Source organism: Malaya genurostris, chromosome 3 (assembly GCF_030247185.1).
Source record: "Malaya genurostris strain Urasoe2022 chromosome 3, Malgen_1.1, whole genome shotgun sequence".
NCBI classification, from domain to species: Eukaryota; Metazoa; Arthropoda; class Insecta; order Diptera; family Culicidae; genus Malaya; species Malaya genurostris.
This window is the reverse complement of record NC_080572.1, coordinates 299,671,269-299,688,391: the sequence shown is the minus strand read 5'-3', so window position 1 is coordinate 299,688,391 and position 17,123 is coordinate 299,671,269. Positions and strand designations below refer to the sequence as shown.

At 37.0% G+C, this 17,123-nt stretch overlaps 1 protein-coding gene across 1 annotated transcript in view; it reads right to left on the bottom strand.

The window, feature by feature from the left end:
* LOC131435526 (uncharacterized) overlaps positions 1–17,123 on the bottom strand; it is a 112,931-nt gene that overhangs the window by 4,241 nt on the left and 91,567 nt on the right. The window contains exon 2 of the mRNA XM_058603518.1: positions 5,427–5,915. Coding sequence (XP_058459501.1) covers positions 5,427–5,915 — 489 coding nt within the window. The remainder of the gene's footprint in view (positions 1–5,426; positions 5,916–17,123) is intronic.

Genomic DNA, 17,123 nt, shown 5'->3' with positions numbered 1-17,123 from the left:
AGGTTAAACTTGAGCATAATGACAACCGGATGAAATTTATGTTATTCCTTCACGAATTTTCAAACTTTTTTGATCGAACACTCTTCATCAAGTTCCGGACAAGTGTTGCATCGCATTTTTCGGACGTTTGAGCCCAACTTTTTTCGAACTCCTGCATGTTCTCAGTCTTGCCTTACCAGTCTTCTTGAAGACCCTCTTCACGATTGCCCAGTAACGTTCGATGGGTCGAAGCTGAGGGCAATTTTGTGGATAGATATATTTCTCAGTGAAATTTATACCTTTTCCCGCAAGCCAATCGAGAGTGGTTTTAGTAGATTGAGCCGACGCTAAATCCGGCCAAAACAGTGGAGTTGTACTATGCTTCTTATATAAAGACACTCAGATCGATAGATTTCTGCGTTTATAGTTCCGGTAGTGTAGGAAATGGTTGACTTCAAACCACAGAAACATATTGCTTGCCATACCAGTACCTTTCGACCGAATTTCTCCACTTGAATCGACCTGTCCGCATCGCTCACATCCTCCCCAACGACGACAGTAAAGTATTGTGGACCTGAAAGAGTTTTTGAATCCTTCTTTACATAAGTCTCATCGTCCATCAGAACACATGCATTCGGACACTGAAAAAGACGCGAATACAATTTTCGGGCCCTTGTTGCTGCTCGCTTCTTCTGTTCTACACTTTGTTTTGAGATTTTTTGCTTTTTGTAGGTCCTCAGGTGATTTCGCCTCTTGATGAGCTGGATCATTTCGACACTCGTTCCTGCTTTTTTGGCCAAATCACGTTTTGACATTGATTTGTTCTTCATGATTAGAGATACCACTTTCTGGTCTAGTTTCGGGTCGGAAGAACCGGGGTCTCTGCCTCTTCCTGGTAGCTGATCCAAATAATCTCCAAACTTATTAATGATGGTTTTAACACTGGCATGATGAATTCCAAACCGCTTCGCCAAATTTCGCATATAAATACCTTTCTCACTTAGCCATGGTTCCAGAACCTTAATTTTCACTTCCTTTTCAATACACGATATTTTGAAAACGCAGAATTTCATCCGCACAAATAAGTAAACAAACCAAAGCTGACAGCCAAATGCACAGCATGCTGTGATCTGAGCATAAAAAATCATTAGAAATAGATGCGTACAACACAAATGTATGTGGATAGCTTATTTTCGATACACTCCTTAGGATTGAAGGAATAATTCTTCTATTGAAACTTAGCTTTGTATTTTTATGTCGCCATTTGAAATTTGCCTAATTTCAATGAATTCTTTAACTAGTTAACACATGGATCAATAAGTCCCGAGACTAACAATGGAAACAACATTTTTTTTGCAAATTTTTTTTTATTCATCAACATAATCACCTTTTAGGGTGATACAATGGTTTTTCCAATTTTTCAATATCATGTTTATGAAAAAAATTATCTTTCGCTTCAAAATAAGCTTCAGTTTCAGCGATGACCTCCTCATTTGAGCCAAATCTTTTTCCCTGGAGCATTTTTTTAAGATCAGCAAAGAGCCAGTAGTCACTGGGGGCTAAATATGGCGAGTATGGGGGGTGGGGAAGCAGATCAAAGCTCAATTCGTTCAATTTCGCCATTGTTTTCATCGACTTGTGGCAGGGTGCATTGTCTTGATGAAAAAGGATTTTTTTTTCTCTGCATGTGCGGTCGTTTTTTGCGATTTCCTCCTTCAAACGCATCAGTAAGTCAATATAATAATCACTGTTGATCGATTTACCTTTTTCGAGGTAGTCAATGAAAATCACGCCATGCGTATCCCAAAAAACTGACGCCTTGACTTTGCCAGCTGACTGCTGCGTTTTCGGACGCTTCGGACGGCTTTCGCCAGCTGTGCGCCACTCAGATGACTGCCGCTTCGACTCTGGAGTGTAGTGATGTATCCATGTTTCGTCCATGGTCACGTAACGACGCAAGAAATCTTTTTTGTTGCGAGTAAATAGCGATAAACTGCTTTCTGAATCATCGACTCGTTGCTGTTTTTGTTCCATCGAAAGCAATCGCGGCACCCACTTGGAAAAAACCTTTTTCATGCTCAATTTTTCATGAAGGATAGATACACTTCCATATGATATCTGTGTCATCTCAGCAATCTCACGGAGCTTCACTTTACGATTTTTCATTATAATTTTTGTCACTTCACTCACATTTTCCGGTGTAACGGCTTCCACAGGTCTACTCGAGCGTTCCGCGTCATTTGTGTCGGTACGACCACGTTCAAACTCGGCGAACCACCGACAAGTCGTTGCTTTTGATGGACAAGAGTCCGGATAACATTTTTCAATCCATTGCTTCGCTTGCACGGTGTTTTTACCCATTAAAAAACAATGTTTTATCAAAACACGAAACTCGGTTTTTTCCATTTTTTAAACAAACTACAAAACGATTTTACTCCAACCTCGATAACTCAGCTGTTTCTGGTCGGATCAACTTAAAATTTTGACCCGTTTCAAGCAAAGGTTAGTACTCTAGAAAGACGTGGTTACTGGTTTACTACGAGCGCCATCTCTGCTTTAGTGTCGGGACTTATTGATCCATGTGTTAATTATAATATTTTTATTTTTTGAGTTTGACAAAACTTTTGCCTTGAAAGTTTTTTCTTGAAGCAAACAGCAAAATGATAACATAAATTGATATCAATTGAAAATTTGATGAGTCGATATCATATTAAGATTTTAATCTGATGTTGCTATCATAACCAGATTTCTATTTTTTTTTCTCATTTTGATGTTAGACTTTACTCGGGAGGCACATATCAGTCCCAATGTTCTGCCGGACACTATAAAACTGGTATAAAAAGTAAACTGATGTCGTGATAAGGATCTTCTACCAACATTAGTAACAACAAACCTTCTGCATGGTATGTAAAGAAATGTAATACAATAACAGTTCCAGTGGAAAAGTTTAAAGTGTCTGTTAAAAACACCCGTAAAAGGCACACCGCGAATTAGGTACATAAGCAATCTTCAGTAGAATTATTTTTTATCTTTGGGCCCCTCCCGAAACGTAATCCTGGGTACGGGCCTGGCATGTAACGTACAAATTCTTGTTGTTTTGCTTCAAATAATGATTAGACTAAAATTGACAGTCAACCGAGTTGATCGAGATCTATTCAACTGATACATGAGAAATTGCAGACTACTGCATCTTGAGTTTATCTTTGGTATAAAGTTTAAAACGCTTTTCGGGCGTCGTTGTGAGCAGTCACCTCCATTCAGCAGCAACAAAAACAGACCTTCTGCATGGTGTAAGACCTCAAACGCTCAGATACTGAGATCCACCTGAATTTTTAACTTAACTTCAGGTTCTGAATTTAGTTTCAGACTTCAGTTTCAGATAACAGGTTCAGAATTGAAAACTGACCAACTCAGAATTCTGATTTAGGATATCAAATTCAGAATTCATGATCAAACTTCAGTATATGAATTTTGGATCTGGATTGTGAAACTATATGTTAGATCTGAACAACGAAAATAAATGTTAGAACTGACTTTGAATCAGAATTTAATTCTAAATTCTAAAGAATTTAGAAAATGAGTTCAGGTCAAAAATTTTAAGTTTTAGACGTAATTTCTTGATCCGGATTTGGAATCTGAATTTTCAACCGAATTCTGAACCTGTCTCAGATTTCGAACTTAATTCTTGAATCCAGTTCTAGAATTCAGCCCCGGCCCAGAATTTTAGTTCTGGTGTATATAATAAGCAGTGGCGTCTCGTCGTCATGTGCACCTCGTGCACTGCACAGCCGGTCGAATTGAAGGAATGAACTGCGTCCCCAACCCCATCCAAATACAATTATTTTTCTGGAATCTTTATTTATTCGATGAAAGCAGGTTGGATCGTACCGAAATTGTGTGTATTTACACGAATCTCGTATAAACCAAACATAAATTTTCAAGTGTCTGTTGTCGCTGTGTTCATGTCTTTTCCGTGCACATGAGTTACTGCACAGATTCAAGTAGAGAAAGAATTACGCAGCTCAGCTGAGATTTGTTTGTTTAGTGAAAAATCTTATCCGAAAGTATGTCGTCATCTCATTGTATTGAAAAACACAAGCGAATCTCCTTTCCTCAATCGTTAGTTTTCACTTACAACGAACTGTTACATCTGCTATCATACCACATAAGCAGTGCACAACTAGTCAATTTTGTCACGAGACGCCACTGATAATAAGTGATGACAAAAAAGATTTAATAATTATACCCATTGGATAAGTTCCGAAAATGGGTTCTTTTCAGGACCATCAAAATATTCTCAAAGGATTGAATAGCTAAATAATGGAAAAAAAATTATACACTAATATCTCTTTTTGTGCGGGCATACGTACCACGTAAAAAACCGCTCAAAAACAGCCGTGTAATTTCGTAAATCCGCGAAAAAAATCGTAAAACTAAAGATATTGTTTTTTAATGCCAAATATCTAAGAAACGCATGAAACATCCAGATCTGGTATAACATAAGAACAAAATTTTAGAAAAAATCGACTTTGGGACTTTGATATTTCCGAAATCACAATTTTTTTATTCCAAATATCTTGAAACGTCGAGATTTGATGTAATCTCAAACCATTTTTTTTTTCAATAATCAACTTTGTGAATTTGAGACTGCGTAACTTCAGAAATGTGCATAAAAATAACCGCAAAAGTAATTAATTCTTTTTTTTATGCCGAATGTCTAAGAAACGCATGAAACATCCAGATCTGGTGTAATCTAGAGAAAAAATCGAAAATATCAAATCTCATGTCTCAAGTATCAGAGTGTTCAAAATTTCGGGTCAGATCCAGACGTTTCATTTGGCATTTGTAAAACAAAACAATAAAACCGGATAACTTGAAAATACGCGTGAAAAAATCGCGTAACTTCGGAAATCCGCGTAAAAAAGAACTGCGTAACTTCAGAAATCCGCGTAAAAAAAAAACACAACACTCCGAAAATCCGTATAAAAAACCGCATAAAAAAGACCTCAGTGTTTTCAGGGTGGCAAGTGAACGGGAAATACAGAAAAAAATCGAGAATTTGATTCCACCGAAAAAAGAGAATTTCGGTGCAAAACCGGGAAGAATATTTCTAGTTCATATATGACCGACATTGTTGAAGAAATCTGGGGTAAAATGTACAAAAAATGTGAAAATAAGTCTACCAACTTATCTCGGTGATGCCTAAGCGGATTTTCACAAACTTAGATTCTAATGAAAGCTCTTATGGCCAATTATTGCTGGAATTTCTCTTATTGTATAGATAGTTCACATAATAATGCTTTTCTCTCTCTAGGATCATGGAATAATTCTTAGCTGAATAAAACATCTCAATTTGTATGCACTATTATCACAGAAAAAAAAGACATGGGACAAGTTTCTAGCATTCAAGTTTAAACCTGGTGTAAATCCATTTGTTAACTACTCACTCAACAAGTGCTCTTTGATCCGTTGGTGCTGTGCTTGGTGTGCAATGTTGTACCGTTGCTGCCTAGCTGACCCTGCTGGGATGCGTTCCAAGGCACCGCCCCGTCGATTGGTTTGCACCGCCGCTGGTGACGATGAACCACGCAGCACATTATTGGCCGCAACGGTGGCACCCTCACTTTCCGTGGAGGAAATGCTACTGTGGCTGTTGCTGGTGTAATCCGCAGATGGAACTGGAGGAGGATTTACGACGGCTGCCGGTGCCGGAACAACGGGCCGATGTCGATAGTGGGCCCAGTACGGTGGTGGGGGTTCGGGTCTTATCTGAACCACAGATCTCGGTGGAAGCACCGGTAGTGGGAGAATCAAGTGTCGTCGGGATGAGCTGGTACTTGCAACCGTTGATCTACCGGGTGCCGATGTAGGATTGGAAGTTGAGAATGGCGACGACGACGATGATGACGATGACGACGACGAAGACGATGGAGATGCTGGGCGAGAAATAAAAACACAGAAAACAAGAAATAGTCATAAGTAATTGAATTCTTCTTTCATTAAGATAATCATCGCATGAAGAAAGAAATGACTTTTTCAATTTCAGCCAGGGAACACACAGAAGTACAACTTGTTCGTCTATAACTTATCGAACATTACGATAATCGTGTCTGCGGACAATGTTTGGAAAAATGTTTGATATCTGTTGTAGCGGTATTTTTTTTATTGATAGCTACGTCCTATGGTTCATTTAGGGTATTTTGCTGGCCTCACGTGGGCTGCCATTTTTTGCTTTATTAACTCTGGCAATACATTTCATCGGTCGTATAAATCGGAAAGCAGAAAATTCACTGGCATTTGTAATTCTACACTATCAAGCATAGAACGTTTACCTATTACGGAAGTCTTTCAGATAGTGTAGCTTTGGTTACTTCCTGTTATTTACGTTTTATCTTTGACTCCTTAGCGCAGGGTAGTTCAGTGCAAGCTTAACAGTTTGGTTTGAACCGCCTTAAAATTAACGCTGTTTGCGATACTCCTTGTTTTAAAGTGCGACGAAGCACAATGTCTTTTCAGACACCCTAAAGAGCACAAATAGACAGCTTTACTGGTTTTGTTTACTTACTTTCTAATTTGTAAGCCTGTCTATGTTGAAATAATAGCAGCAGCATTGTTATTTCACAATAATAGAATTATATGTACATTAGAAATACTTGATGTTAAGATATTAATTATTCTTGTAACTTATATCATACAAGGACGGATTTCGCATTGTGGCAAGAGGCTAAATCGGCACAAAATAGAGATCTACACTCGTGGTTTCTGATAAATGGTTGCAACCGCTTTCGCAGACAAACTTTCTCGTACACATCCTTAAAGATAGTGTCGGTAGAAACGAAACATTTAGATTTTTGACCACAACTACATATGGATTACCAAATCATATATTTCCCAGGGAGTTGGGAGTTCTTGCCTCTGCTTCATTTTTTGTACGTGTGATTTGAGCTTCCCAAATTTGTGATCATCAATTTCTCAAAGTTTTTGTGTTTTTTTTTGAAAACCTTTTTTTACCTCTTAAAAATCTTCCTTTATTAGTTTCCTAGTAAGATCGCGTACCGATTATTTCGGATTTTACTGATTCGAAGTTATTTCAAGGATAAATTTAAGATTACAAGGTCACATACAGTCCATCAAAAAATATTGAATCAGTAACCGTGAACCAATGAACTTAGTAGTAACGCAACTTTGTTGACCCTTCAAACATTGGAAAACGACGGTAGAATTCTATAGCAACAAGTTTATAAGGAAGTAAACATATGTAAACATTCTGCACACAATATTTTGTTACTTCCGTTCACTTTAATGCCTTGTAAGATAAGAATACAACCAATTCTTAGTAATAATTCTAATTGATTCTTGCTTTCCTGTTTCAAGATCAACTCAATATGCAACAGAATACCGCGAATTCTTTCATATTGCAACTTAAAATTAATTCTACATAAACAAACATTGTCATGGTTACGACACATGTACCGATTCGACGCTTGTTATTTTGTTTCAAATAATAATTGGACAGCAACTGACGGTGAACCGATTTCATCGAGGGGTCCTATTGTGAATGACTTTACCTGTACCTCAATTTATTTGACTAGTCCGACGAAAGACCTAACGGTTAGAACAAAGTATGAATAAATAAACATATTCAACGAGTTCCTGAACAGATTTTGTTTTTCCTGTTTTTACTGCTTCATTTTTTCTGATTCTCGGGATGTTTTTTAATTATAGGTAAATTGAATAACACTCACTGAAAATTTCAATAACTGTTTAACATTATTCATTAATTACCTTATTTTCATCGTTTCAAACATTGAAAGATAATTTCATCATGCGGACGGTATGTTTTCACTGTACTCAACGGCAATTCAGATTGAATGAGTTCATAGTATATTTATATACATCAATTGTATATTGTAAACAGTTGTAATTAAACACTGATTTTGAAAATAAATTTCCACGATTTGGAAGTGTTGTTCTGGAGTTAAGGATCAGGAGTAAACCAAGTTAACTTGTGTTGGTATTAGGTACATTTCATTTGGTACGTACACTGGGGTCTCTTTTTACGCGTTTTTTTAATACGGTTTCTTTTTACGCGGTTTCTTTTACGCGGATTTCCGAAGTTACGCGGTTTTTTTACGCGGATTTCCAAAGTTACGCGGTTTGTTTTCGGCATCAAAAAAAATTGATTTTGGAAGTCTCAAAATTTTTTTGTTCCAAAGTCGATTTTCACAAAAAAAAATTTTTTTTTCGAGATTACACCAGATCTGGACGTTTCATGCATTTCTAAGATATTTGGCATCAAAATATTTTTTTTCATCAGTTTGGAGGCTTTTTTACGCGGATTTCCGAAGTTACGCGGTTTGTTTTGGACGGTTTTTTTACGCGGTACGTATCCCCCGCGTAAAAAGAGACCTCAGTGTATGTCATAGATCTATGTATTCATATATGCAGTGCAACCAGTTTATCAAAGTGGCTTGCACGATTGAGTTTCAATCAATCTGAATGTTGATGCCTGACTTTTTGGATGAAATATCAGTTTTGATCAATTTTTCACCAACGTTTGATGGAAAATTACTTACATTTTATGAATGTAGATTTTAATTCCCTAATGAAATAGTTAGCAACACTGCTCCAATCCATTTGTATTAGATTGCGCTACACAAAATAAACAAAACTAAATATTTTTTGTTACAAAAGCAGTTTTCTGGAAAAATAAATAGTTTTACGACAACATTCCATATCAACGATGGCAATCGATGAAGAATGACACAAATACAAGCAAAACATTTTCGTATCGCATATTTGTTGACAAACAAAGCCGAAGCAGCTGAAGCTAGTAATTATCCCTTTTCAAAATTATAAGGCCACCTTGTTTGTTTGTCAGTTTGTGTTGAATATAGTGATTATAAATATTATTTTTATTCATTTAACAGCGTTATGTGACTATGGGTAAGCGAAAGAGACTAAATCAACAAGAACAAGGACAAATTTTGGCCTTCAAGAAGGTAGCAGATGTGCGGTCGCAAATTTTCTGATAAATCCAGCAAAGTATGGTCAGAATAAAAATGCAGGACGCAAAAAGAAACTGTCAGAGAGAGATACTCGTCGAATTGTCAATAAATCTTCGAATTCTACCTTGAGTTGTTCACAAATCCGCACTGAACTTAAGTTGGAAGCTTCAGTTTCGACGGTTTGGAGGGCATTTAAACTTTCGCCCAACATAGTTCGAGTAAAAATGAACCGTGCTCCTCGTTTACTACCTCACCACAAGTAAGCTCGACTGGAATTTGCACGTCGGAACATGCCCCAAGATTGGAAAGGTATGAACATGTTCTATAATATTAAAAAAAAAAACGAACGCATTTAAACTATTTAATAGCAAATGTGTTAAACTCAGCGACGTCTCGTCCTCATGTGCACCTCGTGCACTGCACAACCGGTCGAATTGAAGGAATGAACTGAGTCCCCAACCCCATCCAAATTCAATTATTTTTTGGCATGTTTATTTATTCGATGAAAGCAGATTGGATTGCACCCAAATTGCATGTATTTACACGCATCTCATATATATCAAACATAAAATGTCAAGTATCTATTGTCGCTACGTTAGTGTCTTTTCCGTGCACATGAGTTACTGCACAGATTCAAGAAAAGAAAGAAATACTCAGCTCAGCTTGTTTGTTTAATAAAAATCCCATCTGAAAGTATAACGTTATCTCATAGTTTTCAAAAACACAAGCAAATCTCCATTCCTCAAACTTTAGTTTTCACTTACAACGATCTGTTACATCTGCTATCATACTACATAAGCAGTGCACAACTAGTCAATTTTGTCACGAGACGCCACTGGTTAAACTATTACAGGTGATATTCTCGGATGAAAAAAAGTTTAACCTAGACGGACCAGACGGATTCAACGGTTATTGGCGTGATCTACGTAAGGAACCACGATATTTCTCAAAGAGAAATTTGGCGGTGGATATGTAACGGTTTTAGGTGCGTTCTGTGCAACCGGCAGGCTAGAACTTCAATTTGTATCGCACAAAATGAAAAGTTCCGATTACATAAATGTCCTCAAAGCTAGTCTGCTGCCAGTAATTAAAAGAAGACGCAAGTCAAAGCTCATTTTCCAGCAGGATAACGCTAGTATTCATAAAAGTGCTGAAACAATAAAGTGGCTTAAGTCCGAGAAAATTGATATTTTGGACTGGCCAGCTTGCTCAACGAATTTTAAATCCAATTGAGAATCTCTGGGGTATTATGGTACGACAAATTTACTGCAGAAATTGGTGCAAAGTATGCCAAATCGTATTTTTCAGACAATAAACCGTTCCGGTGGAGCAACGGATCATTAGATGCTTTTTGTTGCTTATTTTAACCATCCGAACCTCAATAAACTGCAAGTGGCCTTATAATTTTGAAAAGCCATTTTTCCTTAAAAACGTTCTATCACAAAAATTTATCAGCGAAATCAATCAACTCTTGGACTCACATTCGTGCTTTGCAATCTAATTTCATGTTCCATCGAAAAAAAATCCTAAAACTATTCCTTTTTTTGTATCTTGAAATTTATGGGTGGCCTTATAATTTTGAAAAGGTCTGTAGGAATGTGTTTGTTGCTAATCAAATGTGTTAGTGGAAGTAAGCTGAAACTGAAATAATTTTTCTCGAGCAGTTTTAAGAAAAGAAGAAGTTTAGACATAGTTTTAAGAAAATAAGAGTTTTAGACATAGATTTTCGCTTTTCATGAATTGCAATTTTAAGCAGAATGAACTGATTGGTTTATTTTTTAACCATATGGAAGATTTGTAGATCAACATCAGAAAAAGAAGCGCCGGAATTTGTTTTTACGCACACATTGCTGACATTACTCATAAGCTTGCAAAGAGTCTCACGACAAAAGGGCCTAACTGCCAATGACAGTTTCTCTTTTTTTACTTTTTCTTTTACGATTTACCGAACAGATTTTATATTTGACGCTTTACTTTTCGCAAAACTTTCAAGGTAAAACTACAAGCTTTTGATTTATATTGGAAACTTTGGAGAATTTGCAATAATGGCTTCGTAATAATCAAAAGAGAAAGTAAACAAAGAGAGGCTCTCATTTGCAGATAGGCCCTTTTGTCGTGGGACTATCGATTTGTCAATTCTACGTCCAACAATCGTACATATATCTGTGTTCTTTAAAGCCATTTATGAAGAAGCGTTTGAACTACATAAAGACAAATAGTTCTGATAGTTTAATATTTTTGAATTATCAGGAACAACTGCCCAATTGTCCATGTACGGCACCGCTTACTACGATTGCTTGATGATTTTTGGTGGTGAATGTTATTAGCAAACAATTGAACTGACGGTACTTTTATTAGAAAAATTAACTTTCTGTCTAGCTTGGCTATTTACTCTCCTGCTAATAAGAGATTATATACCAATGTTGACTATATGGGAATAATATCCCATTACCAGCAACGTGTCCCGTTGTTTTCAAAACATGTCAAGCCGAAGGCAATCTCTCATTAGCTGACGGCCGGCAATTCTCCATCCTAGCCAAGAACCGTTACCCATAATAACACTGCCCTCGATATTCCGGTAGTTCACCGGAACACTGACTTCAATTCTTCAATTTATGCTTCATGCAACAATGAAAATTCCCTTTGGCCACCGGCAGTGGACTCGAGTTGCTATAACTCGAAGATGCATGATACCCATTTTGTGCACCATGGGTTGGAGGAGGCAGGCAGGAGGCACGCTTGAATTTAAATTGCGCGAAAAATTATTCCGTGCAAGATCGGCCACTTTTTCCTGTTTTTTTCTCCTCCTCCTACATTCTAATATAAGCCTCGGTGTCGGAAGGCGCGGGTTCAAAAATGTACACTAAAAGTATAGCTTTATTGCAATCGATCCATGCCTCGTGGGCCCGAATCGCACTTTCATTCGATCCATCGATTCAAGTTGCATGGCGCGAAAAAAAAAGAAGGTGTCCGATTGGTGGGTAATATATGACCAACTTCTCCACCCCCACGTGAACCCCGACGAAGCTGGAGTCTGAGCGATTAGATAATGACCCCTCACGATATTATTATTATTCTGGCAGATGCCGCGATTCTCTGTGTAAGGTTACATGATTTGTGATTGCCATTTCATTTATGCCGCCCAGTCGGTTCGACTATGGTCAGCTCTCTGCTCTGGCTGTTGTTACATGAAAAATGATCCTGCCAAGATGATCGTCTCGGCGATGTGAATTACCAGAACGGAACGCCACTTGCGGTTACACTGGCAATTGCGGACTGACCAGGAACGTTGCCGCTTACTCGAAGCCGACACTCACTGTGGTCATTGTGCGTGTCGTGGTCAAATGGGTTTTGGTACAAAGGTTGCGCAAAGACACAACCAACAACAGGTGATGCCGATGGCCGCGTACGGCCAGTGATGGTGGCGCGTTGCGTGTTATGTCTAAATATTTTGCTGCTTCAACTGTGCACAGGACTCGTTTCGTGGGAAACGGTAAGATGTCTATCAGTTGGTAATGTTTGTTGTTGTGCTTCTACGTTGAAAAGCTGTTGAACCTCGTCTACTGTTTTCAACTGCAACAATAATTGATACACGTGAAATTCTTCGTACATGCAAATAATTATCATCTTTATCATATTGCAATGGAACTTTTAGTGGGTTGATAAGAGTTTGTTAAATTCAATAAATTTGGGCCTCAGTTTTTTTTGAAACAGCATGGTTTTTGTACAATATTTACCCACGATATGGTGTTTTGAATATCAGTTTATGGCAAACTACATTCATTATGATATCTTCTCCTTCTGTTTCCTTCTGGTTGGCGTCACCTCACTTGAGATGACGCCGATTGATGCCAAAGCAACTTAGACTATATTGTCAGTTAATTTTCGTTTATAGTCCAATGGACTTTCCACGTACCCAGAGGAGGGTGGCCTCCCGAAATCAGGTTAAAACCGTGGTAAAATAAACGACAATAATAATAATTCATAAAACTGTACTGGATGACCGGAAAAAGAAAGTGCGCGAGCATGTCATAGTTGGGTAAGAATCCGGATATGCTCATAGATATTCTGCCGCTGGATCCCGCACTAAAAAGACTTACGCAAACACACTTCGAATACCTGTTTGGCTGGATCTATCATTATAAGCCAGAGAACAAAATGATTATCCGACAATGCAATGGACTGAAGTCGGTACGAGTGCTTCCAAACGGCACGAGGGTCAAAAGAGGCTCAATGGGTCGGAAAGATTATGATGTCGATTTTCTGGGATTGTCATGGTATACTTTTGGAGAACTACTACAAAACAAAAATTCAAGTGTTACCGTGCTTGAGAGTCTTCAACTGTTTCTGGATGGTTGGCGTAAAATTTATCTTTAATCGTTCCCCAAAGAAAATAATCCAGCCTTGTCAAATTTCAGCTTCTAGGAGGCCAATTCTCATCACCATTTCGACTGATTATTCGATTTTCAAGGACTGTTCGCAGAACATCGATTGTTTCGTTGGCTGTGTGGCACGTAGCGCCGTCCTGTTGAAACTACACATTTTTCATAAACAATTTTCATTAATAAACCTTTCAAATAAATGTATAATCATTTAAATCTATCAAACGTTTTTTTATTATTGCATTTTTAAATTCGTTGGACACCCTTCTCTCTGGAACAGTCATACATTTTATTTGAATACTTTATAATATCAATTCCATTTGTAGAAGTTCTGCCTGTCAAAAATGTGAGTATCATTCTTGATCGTGTGCTTTGCCTGCTTCTGCGCAAGTTTTCATGATGTTTATTATTCGTATATACGGAGTTACAATTTGGGCTCATGTTCACATCGGTCTTGAAAGAATCGTCTTCAATTTCCATGTTACGAGAATCACGGTACCCTTATTAACCTACCGATTCTGAAAAAAAAGACCAGTACTTCTTCAAATCTAATAGAAGTCAATGAAGAAACATAAACGTTTATAACTATTTGAGATTTTGAGTACTCAAAATTCTGTATTTTTGGATCTAGAAACCGGATTCGGATGAAACGTTTTATTTAAATCCTATCTATCATTTGTCTCAGATAAATCTATTTGCGTTCTGTTTCGGAATTTTTGGCCGCTACTACCGGAACAGAAACAGAAGCAAAGCCAAGTTTGTATGAAAACCAACTAGCAAGGCCATGAAATTGAAACAGTTTTGAACCAAGTAGTTTTTTTTTTATGTTTTTGTTGCATCGTTACTTCTAATGTCGATTTGAAATTTGAAACCCTCATCATCCTGTTTTTCCGGGCGTAGAAGTTGGAACACCGTTCATTTGAATATATCTGAAAAATCTATTCCGACTTTTTAGACCGGATTTTTGGATGCTTTAGGAAATGGTAAACCCCTTCCGAAACGAAATCCTGGGTACGGGTCTGCTGTACGATACAAAGTGCTCACCCGTTTCACCGGAAGTGCATTATGATATCGGAAAGCATTTTTTTTTTATCAAAGATAAATTCATGTTAAACTGGTCCCTAGTTTTTTATGTACCCCGCGATGAACTCGATGGAACCGTCAGTAGCGGTTCGATTAGTTGAAACGAAATAGTTAACGTAACTATGACGATGATTGTTTTCATTTGAAGGTTCTACTTACAATCTGAAAGCCATACAAGTCATTATTGAAAAACGCTAATGCAGTTTCCTCCGCTACTGCTTGATGAATCTTCAAGAAAAAAAAACATCAGTTTATTTAGAAAAATGTTCTAAACAAACTGATATTTTTCTTTTGAATTTCCGCTCAACAACTGCGAAGAAAACTGTTTTTTGCGTTTTGCAACAATGGCCGTTTTTCTAATGGCGTTTTTCATTGAAAAACACTGGTTTTGCACTTTCGAACAGAAATGGCAATGAAAAACCGCCTGAATATTGCATTTCTACTCGAAAGTGCAAAATCAAAGCAATCCACGCCACCAGTGTTTTTCAATGAAAAACGGCATAAAATTGTAAATTGCCCTTTAAGGGCTGAGGCTAGTGTGGTTTAGGGCGTTTTAGAGGGCTATTTTCACGCTTCAAATCTGATTTTCTCAGAGACGTTGACGAATAAAAAAAACCCAACAGACAATCTCTTAGAAAATTAGTTTAGATTATTCTGTGAAAATTTCAGAATGATTGTTTGACTTTAGCGGTCGGGAAAATGGTTTTTATGAAAGAAGAATTGCATAACTGACGGCAACTTTCAACTTGTTAATTGAATATCTCGCCTTCAAAAGCATGGATCAAAAATCTATCCTGACAATGTCTAGATAATTTAATTTAGATGCGGTTAGTGCAAAAAAAACATATATGTTGTCGCGATGAAAATTAAGTGAAAGTTATTTTTGTGGAGACAAGTCGATTTCTATGTTAGTGCCATTTTAGTTCCCTGGTAACGTAACGAAACATAAGAGAGAAATAAAATCGGCTCAAAAGGGCTGCCAAACAAGCGGCAGCTTTCTTGGATTTTATGTGATGTAGTCAAACTTGTAACCGAAAATATCAAAACTTTTTTGGCCACCCGGCCACATCGACAGTCATTTTGCACATTTGCGAGAGAGCATGGAGGGAATTGTAATACGCAGAGCGAGCCACGTGGTTATACGCGACCTGCTGGCATCAGCCCTTAAGAACAAATCGAGTTAAATATGCACGATATCGAACAAATTCGTTTCGCATTCCGTAATCATTAAAATCTGAATAAAGTTATTTAGGAGAGAGAAACAACCATCGATTTTTTTTCGTGCGCAAAAGTTGTAAACATGTTCATTTTCTGTAAAATTTTCTAAGTTTAACTCGAAGGACTACAATGAAAACTGCCTGAGAACCAGAGATGTCCATCTCCTCTGTGTGACGAAGAGCAGGTAGGGTAAGGGCTTCCTATTTCATCTCATTTATAAGGACGTTACCTTAAAAACCTGATTCAGCCACCAAAATCACTACGATTTTTTCATATTTCTGCTTAATTCGCCTTGCCACATTGGAAATTGATTCACATTCCTTGGAAAGAAAAACAATAATTAAAAATCAGCTTGAAACACTTCTGATATGTTCACTACTGTGCTCCTAATTTCATCTCAAAGGTTTTATCATCCTATCGTTGGTCCTTTATTCATTCCATAAATTAGCAATGGCGACAGCAATCAAAACCAAAATATTGCACTATTACACTCTCAGGTTCAAAATGTCAGAATTTTCCTTAAAAAGAGCCTAATGCCAACTATGACACAACACATGATATTTAAAAAAAAACAGTTTGGAATCATTTCGACGTTTAAATTTTTTTGGATCGTTTTTATTACCTTTCGTTTCAAATTTAAAATTTTACTCTGCAGTTAATTTGGAAAATTAAAAAAAAACAAAAAAACAAAAAAAGAATTGTTACTATTTAGGCATTAGCCCTTCTTAAAACAAAATGCAGAATCAGAGATGCCATTCATACAGATTCATCTGTATTGTATAGATTTTTGCGTTCGCGTTCGTTAAATCAGATTACAGATTTTCTAAATTTAATACAGATTTGTAAAGGTTCATAAAAAGTGAGAAGTAAAACGTTAGACTTTTCTCTCTGAGTATCTATTAGTATTTGATTGCAGTACTTCTTTAAAAGTTTATTAATCATAAAAAAACAGATGGAACAGATACATATTTTCTATGAAAATATCTGGCATCTCTGTGAACAGCCGATGAAACACACACATTCAACAGTGTTATGGTGACGTATAGCGGAAAGAAACCAGTGCTACTAGATTTGCCATAATGGCTATTTGATTAGTATTTAACACGCTCTATTTGGTAATATTAGAATCCGAAACAGTTTTATTTATATATAAATATCAATTATATAACTAAACTAATGTCACGGATACCAAAAAATACTTGATGATAAATTAAATAAGAAAAAATATTTTTTTTTTTAACATTATGAGAAAACTTAGCAACCTTGCGATACGAAATGAGATGAAAACAAAGCGCAATCAAGTGAATTAAGTGCAAATTTTCATCTCATATTTTTCATTGCTTTCATTGCTTATCAGGTAATTTCAGAAGTCTATAATCGTTGAATAAACAAGTGAAAGTGAACATTACTAACTATAAAGTCATCCAACATTGAAATGTGGTGTAATTATGTA